Source organism: Belonocnema kinseyi, chromosome 5 (assembly GCF_010883055.1).
Source record: "Belonocnema kinseyi isolate 2016_QV_RU_SX_M_011 chromosome 5, B_treatae_v1, whole genome shotgun sequence".
NCBI lineage: Eukaryota > Metazoa > Arthropoda > Insecta > Hymenoptera > Cynipidae > Belonocnema > Belonocnema kinseyi.
Genome location: NC_046661.1, coordinates 59,436,277 through 59,444,687, shown reverse-complemented (window position 1 = coordinate 59,444,687; position 8,411 = coordinate 59,436,277). Strand labels below are relative to the sequence as shown.

Sequence of the window (8,411 nt, the reverse complement as noted above, 5' to 3'; positions counted from 1 at the left end):
TTAGAGTGCAGGTAAGGGTAGAAGGAGTCAAGAGAATAGGAGGGTCAAAAGAAGGAAAAGAAGGAATGTTTCTAGTAAAAGTGGGGAGTGAGGAGGAAAAAATGAAAATTATGGAGAGAAAAGAATTATTGAGAGGAAGAAGGGAAAGAATTGAAGAAGATCTGACATGGAGGGAGAGGAAAAGGAGATGGCAAATAGAGCAGAGGGCTTGGGTAGAGAGGAAAAAGGGCCATATGGTATGGATAGGAAGAGACAGGTTATGGATAAATGGGGAAGAATGGTGCTGGGATGAAGAATTAGAAGAATTAAGAAAAAAAGGAAAAAGTCTTGAGAAAGGTAGGGGGAAGGGAGACGAAAAAGAGGCTAGAAATAAATCAGAGGGGTTTCCAAGCGGCAAAGGGGAAAAAAAGTAAAGAGGAAAGAAGAGGGAGGGGAAGAGAGAAACGTGAAAATAGCTTTCTGGAATGTGTCAGGTTTGAAGAACAAGAACAAAGGATTCTGGGAGGAGTTAGAAAAGTGGGATGTGATTATGATGAGTGAAACTTGGGCAGATGAGAAGGACTGAAAGGGAATAAAAAAGATGTTACCGAAAGGTTATGTGTGGACAATGCAAGAAGCAAGAAAGGAACACGTTGAGGGGAGAGGGATGGGCGGCATGGAGTCAGGAGTGAAAAAAGAATTAGAAGTAAAAGGGAGAAAAGATGGGAACATGGAGGAAAAGGATGTAACAATGATAAGAAAAATTATAATTGGGAAAGTAGAAATAGCAGTGGTGTGTGTATACAGAAGAAGAGGGGAAGAGGAAGGCTGGAGAGTAATAAGGAGGTGGATGGAGGAAAAGAAGGAAGAATTGGTTTTAATAGGGGGGGACTTAAATGCATGGACTGGCGAACAAGGGGGAGGGTTATGGGATGAAGAAAAGGAAGCATTTATAAGGAACTCCAAACATAGAGAGACGGACAGGGAGGGGAGGAAGTTACTAGACATGATAGGGGAAACAGGATGGTTTATATGCAATGGCAGTATGAAAGGAGATAAGGAAGGGGAGATCACATTCATAGCAAAGGGAGCAACAGTAATAGACTACATCCTGGCAAAGAAAGAATGCGGCATATGATAGGGAGTATGAAGGTAGGCAATGAGATAGGATCCGAGCACTTCCCGGTCATAGTTACACTAAGAAGAGGCGTCAGTAAGCGCGGCAGAGGGAGAAAGGAAAAAGGGTGCGAACGAAACACGAAAATGGGAATCTGGGGGGTAGATAAATTAGACGAGTTTAAACAAAAGATGGAAAAGGAGAAGGTTAGGTTTGAAAAAGAGGAGGGAATAGACTCGTTAGTTGAAAGGTTGAAGGGGTCCATTGAAAAGGTAAAGGATGAGCTGGGTACTAATGAAGAAAGAGTAGGGGGAAAGAGAGGCTGGTGGGACGAGGAATGCTGGGAGAGTAAAGTGAGAATAAAAGAGTGTGTGAGCAAATGGAGAAGAGGGGAAATGGAGAAGGAGGAGTATAACAGGAGGAAAAAAGAACATGAGAAGATGCTGGAAATAAAAAGACAGAGGGGAAAGGAAGAATATAAAGCACAGGTAGAAAAAGCCATCATGAAGGTAGGGTGTGGGATGTGATAAATAGGGATAGAGGGGAAAGGCAGGGCGTTAACGAAGAAATATAAATGGAGGAATGGACGGATTATTTTAAGGGTCTATTAGGGGGAGAGCAAAATAAGATCAAAGGGGAAAAGTGTAGGATAGTCCGAGGAGAAATGGAGGAAGGGAACGAGATAACAAGAAAAGAAGTGGATGAAGCAATAAATAGGTTAAAAAGAAACAAGGCGACGGGAGAAGATGGGTTGAAGAACGAAGCGATGAAGTTTGGAGGAGAAGGGATTCGGGATGGGATGTGGAAGATCTGCAACAAGGTATGGAAAGGGGAAGGTTGGCCGGAAGAGTGGACGACGGAACTGGTGGTACCGCTTGTCAAGAAACGGGAAGGAAAGATGGTAGAGGAATACAGAGGGATCACTCTCATGTCAGTCGGCTATAAAATATATGCAGAAATCTTAAGAAATAGGTTGGAAAGTCAGGTAGAACAAAAAGAAAGTATCCCACATAACCAGACGGGCTTTAGAAAAGGAATGGGAACTATAGACAACATCTACGTACTTAACTATTTAGTTAACAGAAATTTGTGGAGAAAGCAAGGGAGACTAATCGCTTTGTTCGTAGATTTCAAAGCAGCGATGACTCAGTGAATAGAAAAGTACTATGGCAGGCAATGAAAGAGAGGGGTGTAGAGGAAAAGTTAGTGGAGAGGATAAAGAAAATTTTTACTGAAACCAGGATTAGGGTGAAAATAGGAAAGAAAAAGGGCAGGTTTTCTGGACTAGCCGAGGTCTAAGGCAAGGGTGCCCTTTGAGTCTGTTACTATTTAGTATCATATTGGCAGACTTAGAGGTGAAGCTAAAGGAGAAAGGGAAAGGAGGAACGGCTTTGGGTAATAGCAAACTATACTCTCTAGCATACGCGGACGATGTAGTTCTATTAGCAGATGATGAGAAGGGGATGAACCTAATGATGAGAATCTTCGAAGAGTATGTGGGAACAAAAGAGCTGACGGTGAACGTAGATAAGACAAAGATGATGTGTTTCAGAAATAGAAAGAGCAAAATAAATTACGTTTGGAAGATGAACGGACAAAAATTGGAAATTGTGAAGGAGTTCTGTTACCTAGGTTTTGGGTTTGAGGCAGAAGGAGGAAACGAGCTGCAGGTGAGGAAAAGAATTGAATGTGCGAGTAAAGTAATGGGCCAAGTATGGGGTATAGGAAAGAGAAGGTTCAAGAACGATTGGAGAATGAGGGTCTGGTTGTTTGATGCCTGAGGTGGGTAATGGGTGTTAGCTGGAGTTGCCCAGGATATATGTTAAAAGAAGAGTTAGGAAGAGAAAATATGGTTACTAGACAAATTAAGAGAACATGGAGGTTTGAAGAGAAGCTAAAAAGGGGAGAAGGAAGTAAAATTGCACAAGCATGTTTCGGTGAAATTCGGAACAATGAAGCGAGAGGTAATGTGGGAAATTCAAAATGGGAGGTAGAAAGGAGAAAAATGAGAAGGGTGTGTAATATTCGAGAAGGGGTTATGGAATGGCAGGACATAGAGTTAGAGCTATTGGTTAAACAAGGAAAAGGGAGATGGAAAAAGATTATAGATTCGAGGTACAATAGATGGTACATGATGGTCAAAGGGTTGACGGAACCAGAATATCTGCAAAAAATAAAAAAGGAAGAAAAATGGAGTAGGGTTGTACGGTTCAGGATGGGAGAAGGAGTGAGAGCATGCAGATATTGGATGAATGAAGAGGAAAATTTATGCAGCGTATGTGGATACGAAATGGAGTCATGGGCACATGTATTAGAGAGATGTACAGGAGAGGAAGAGGGACAGCTTAGTGTGGATGAGTGTGTAAGATGGATCTTGGACTAAAAACAACGAAGTTTCAACCAAATCCTTAAATTTTTAACGAAGGGGATGAATTTTCATTTAAAATTATGAATCTTCAATAAAAAAAGGCTTACATTTTTTTATTAACAACTGTTGAACTTATCCAAACAGAAAATTTTTTCACAAAACAGTTGAGTTTTCAGTCTTTAACTAAAATGATGAATGTTCAAAAAAATCTAATTAACACAATAAATAAATTTTCAACCCAAAAGTTTACTTTTCAACAAAATGAATTAATTTTCTATCAAATAATTGGTGTTTTAACTAATACAATGTACAGGATAAAGTTTCAACCAAAAATGGAATAGTACAATTTTCAGATAAAAACTGTGCTAAAAAATTGAATTGAACAAGAAAAAAAACAGATTTTCAACAAAATTGTTAAATTTTCAAGGGAAAAGGTGAATTTTTAACCAAGAAGATTAATGTTCTATAAACAAAAAACGATTTTCCAGCTTAACCAATATATACGATTAATTTTTAATCAATCATATAATAGTTACATTTTCAGATAAAGATAAATAATTTTTAACAAAAAAATTAATTTTAAACAATGTTGTTAAATTTGCAACCAATCAGATGATTTTTCGACCAAGAAAATTGATGATCTACAAAAAAAGACAAATCTTAAACAAAATACATGAATTTTTAAGGAAATTATTTAATTTTAAATTAAAAAAGACGAATCATCTACAAAAAGTTCAATTTTTTAAGCGAAAAATATGAGTTTTCAATGAAAGTGTTAAACTTTCAACCAAATAGTTAAATTTTCAATCATAATTTAAAAACCTTGTTAAAAAAACGTATTTTTTTTACAAAGTAGTTCAACTGTTAGTGAAATAATCGATTTTTAAACCCAAGGAGATGTACAGTTGATATTTTAAGCAAACAATTGCATTTTTGACCAAAAATGATACATTTTCAACCAAAAAGATTAAATTTCTACTAAACAAGGTCAATTTCCAACAAAATACATAAACTTTCAACGAAATTATTTAATTTAAAAAAAAAGAGTATTTCCACCCAAAAATGGTGGTTTTAATTTTTAACAATATAGTTGCATTTAAAACAGAACGACTTACAACCAAAAAATATTTATAGTTGATAATTCAACCGAAAAATGTAATTTTTAATCAAAAAATATAAATTTTTCATAAACCAATTTAATTTCGACAAAGAAAGACGACCTTTTAACAAAATACACGATTTCTTAACCAAAAATGGTATTTGCAAAGCAACATAGAAAGCAGTCATCGGATAGACATTCTTAGTTGACTCCGCAAACATATTGGCTCTTAAAAAGAGCACTTTTAATTTTTTTATTAAAATTGTTTAAATAATTAATGCATCTTGTACATTTGCAAAGCAACATAGAAAAAAGTCATCTGATAGACATTCTTACTTGACTCTGTAAACCGAACCGAATGGAGCCTCTACAAAGTACCCGCAAAGACCCCATTGGGTCCCCATCCGGTTCCTTTTTAAAAATCTTGAAAAAACAGCAAAATCAACTTTTGAATGGTTGAAATTCGAATTCTACGTTCAAATTCCCTATAGAAGGTTACGGAATAATCGCAATAATTTTTTTTTTTGCAACGGTAATAATTAAAAAAATATATAAGATGTATAACGCCTGTTGACTGCTACACCTCAAACGCATCACCTGTAAGTAGCAGTCGACAGGCGTTATACGTCTTATATTTCTTTTAAACTTTTTACCGTCACAAAAAAACGATTGCGATTATTCCGTGATCTTCTATAGGGAATTGTAACGTAGAATCCGAATTTCAATAATTTAAAAGTTGATTTTGCTGTTTTTTCAATTTTTTTAAAAAGGAACCGAATGAGGGCCCAATGGGGTCTTCATGAGTACTTTGTAGAGGCTCTATTTGGTTCCTTCGGTCCACTAGGGAACATAGAAAAGAGTCATCCGATAGAAATTCTTACTTGACTTCGTAAAAAATTAACTCGTAGAAGAAGGGTTAAACTGTTATTTTTAAATTGAAATTTGTTAAATAATTAACATTTCTTGTAAATTTGCAAAGCAAAATAGCAAAAAGTCATTGAATATACATTCTTAGTTGACGTCATTAAAAGATTGACTCGTAAAAAAACAGTTAACCTTTTAATTTTTAAATTGATATTCTTCAAATAATTAACAGTTCTTGTAAATTTGTGAAGCAACATAGAACAGAGAACACTTAACTAATTAGTAAATAAAAGTTACAAAAATAACATAAATATGTAATTTACAGCTAATTCTGTTCATTTCATTGGAATGAAATGAAAGTCAAAATTGTACAATTCAAACTCCAAAATCGACTTGTATCCCTAACATTTACCGAAACCAAACGGATCACTCGGGAATCTCCCATGAACGTAAAAACTCATAGACCACGGAGTAATAAAATAGTAATAAAATAATATAAATAAAATAATAAAATGTAATAAAAAATAAAATAATAATACTCCCCTGGCGGAACGAAGGAACCGAAAGGAGCCTCTACAAAGTACCTGTAAATACCGCATTGGGTCCCCATTCGGTTCCTTTTTGAAAAACTAAATAAAACATCAAGATCAAATTTTAAACTGTTGAAATTCGGAGTCCACGTTAAATTTTCTATTAAAAACTCACGGAGTTATCGCAATACTTTTTTTTGTAGCGTTAAAAATTTTTTTTAAATGTCATTAAATCTGCTGAAGGTGACTTCAAGCGCAACCATAATAGCTCAAGTAGTATGTAACGCGCGAAGTTTAAAAATAAAATTGTCTCTCACTTGCATCGCAGCGTTGTTGTTTGAGGTTTCCACTGTGTGACGCTAGCATCCTGACAAAATTCTTAAAGTTACCGACCGAACGCTAATTAACTGCTACTAAAGGAAGATGCACTTGAAGGCGCCTTTGGCCGATGTAAATCTAATAGAATCTATTCTAAAATCTAATAGAAAATATAACGTGGAATCCGAATTTCAACAGTTTAAAAGTTGATCTTGATGTTTTTTTTGAGTATTTTAAAAAGGAACTGAATGGGGACCCAATGGGGTCCTCACGGGTACTTTATAGAGGCTCCACTCGGCTTCTACTTTCTTCGGTCCGCCAGAGTCCATGTCATAGGCTCAGCGTGACTGGCACGTTGCCCCTCAATCGGTAAGAGGAGATCCCCCACAGTCTGACCCCCCTCCCACCACCATCTTTCTTACGACCACATCATCGGCTCAGAGACTCAATCAGGATCAAGGCTAGAGCGCACTTCGGTGGAAATGCCTTGGCTTCATAATACGCAGCTAAAATATAATTCTAGATCGCATTTCGGTGCGCGCATGCATTGTGTAGAGGAAAGTTACAGTTCTAACAAAGAGGGAATTCAGGAAAGCCAGACCATGTTATGTCCCACAAGTATCACGTTCTGTAAACATCCGCCTAAAACGCAGATCGCTCAAGTGGTCTGGAATCTATGACGATGCTGGGCTGGAGCTGGGCCGAGGTTGGCCAAATCGCGGGGTTCACAGGTCCCCTCTAGAAGGGCAGTTGGTTTGAGACCGCAGTCGAATCCACATTTGTAAAATTATATAAATTCCTATCGTATGTTAATAAATATTCATAATTGAATTTAATATCAAAAGACACGCATTATTGTTACTTGTACCACAGTTCAGAAGTGGGATACACTCTTGCCTATAAGTGATAAGTGAAACATTAACTAGTTTGTTTTCAAAGTGAGCAGTGAACCGAGTGATTTTTAGTTTTCTCGTCAAGTGAACACAGTGTTTTCCTTAGTGGAAGAAATGTCGCATAGATCCAGGAGGGTCGAACGTGACATGGGATGCAGTGGATCTGGTGACGAGAGCAGAAGGAGAAGGCGAACTAGATCGTCTTCAAAACGTTCAAGACGGGAGCCCCATTACAGCAGTCGTCGACAATCCAGATATGTTGAGGATTACGGACGTGACCAAAGCAGATCTCCCGTAGATGCTGGCGAAGATCAGCGGCATCGCAAGAGCAGAAGCCGAGTGCGAGGTAGCCGAACGACCGGATCGCCAAGTAGAAGTCCAGAAAGAAGGCGGCAGGGTGAGACCGATTTTGAAAAATTAATTGAAGTGCTTGCGGCTATCGTTAAGACAGGCTCAAAACGGTCGAACCATTAATATAATGAGAAAGGTTTGCCAGAATTTGATCCAAAGAGGAAAGATTTGTCTGCAATGGAATGGTTAGAGAAAGTCAATAAATTTGCAATAATGTATGACTGGGATGACTCGTATAAGCTGTATCTGACTGCATTAAAGTTGCCCCTCAGTTGGGAGGTATTTTCAGTAGCAGTCGTCAGACAATTCACCGGGGAACAAAATTTCGGTCAACTGACGGAATCCACGATGAACAATTGCGAACCAGTTTAGTAACTGCGAAAAAACGAACACTTACCGAATTGAGTCAATGCTTGGGTTCACTTGCAGATGAAAAATCAAAAGAGAGTAAAAATTCTAGAGATGGAATAGATAATAAACGTAGCGCAGACCAGGGTAAATCAAAAAAACCATTTAAACGTTTCGATCGTAATGCTTGTTTCAAATGCGGAAAGAAGGGTCATAGGAAAGATCGTTGCCCAGAGTTAAATAGTGATGAGAGAAGCAAAGCCGGCGCAGCATCCCTTAAGGATGGTGCCTCAGAAAATGATAAAAGCGCAACCCACAAGGATGACAGGGATAGGATAAGATGCACGTATTGCAATAAGCCAGGCCATTTGGAAAAGGACTGTTATACCAAAAAGAACAGGGATAGAAAGGAAAGGAACAGTTGACTACCAGCGGAGGGGACGGTTTCTCGGCAGGGGGAGCAGGGGCCGTCCAGCTCTCAAGTGTTAGAGGTTGAGTCAGTCGAAGTGAGCAAGCCACTTAAAACATGTAAATTTAATGATGC

General features: G+C 37.7%; 1 protein-coding gene across 1 annotated transcript; it reads left to right on the top strand.

Moving 5' to 3' along the window:
* Positions 1–7,282: 7,282 nt before the first annotated feature.
* On the top strand, positions 7,283–8,292 carry LOC117173675 (serine/arginine repetitive matrix protein 2-like). The gene is made up of 2 exons (XM_033362315.1): positions 7,283–7,565; positions 7,781–8,292. The coding sequence occupies exons 1-2, from the start codon at positions 7,283–7,285 to the stop codon at positions 8,290–8,292; spliced, it is 795 nt and encodes a 264-aa protein (XP_033218206.1).
* The last annotated feature ends 119 nt before the right edge of the window (positions 8,293–8,411 follow it).

Bases quoted from the DNA above. Each gene is read 5' to 3' on its own strand.
- LOC117173675 (XM_033362315.1), top strand. From the start codon at position 7,283: ATGTCGCATAGATCCAGGAGGGTCGAACGTGACATGGGATGCAGTGGA. The intron at 7,566-7,780 runs GTGAGACCGATT...ACTGCATTAAAG, and splicing joins TCCAGAAAGAAGGCGGCAGG to TTGCCCCTCAGTTGGGAGGT.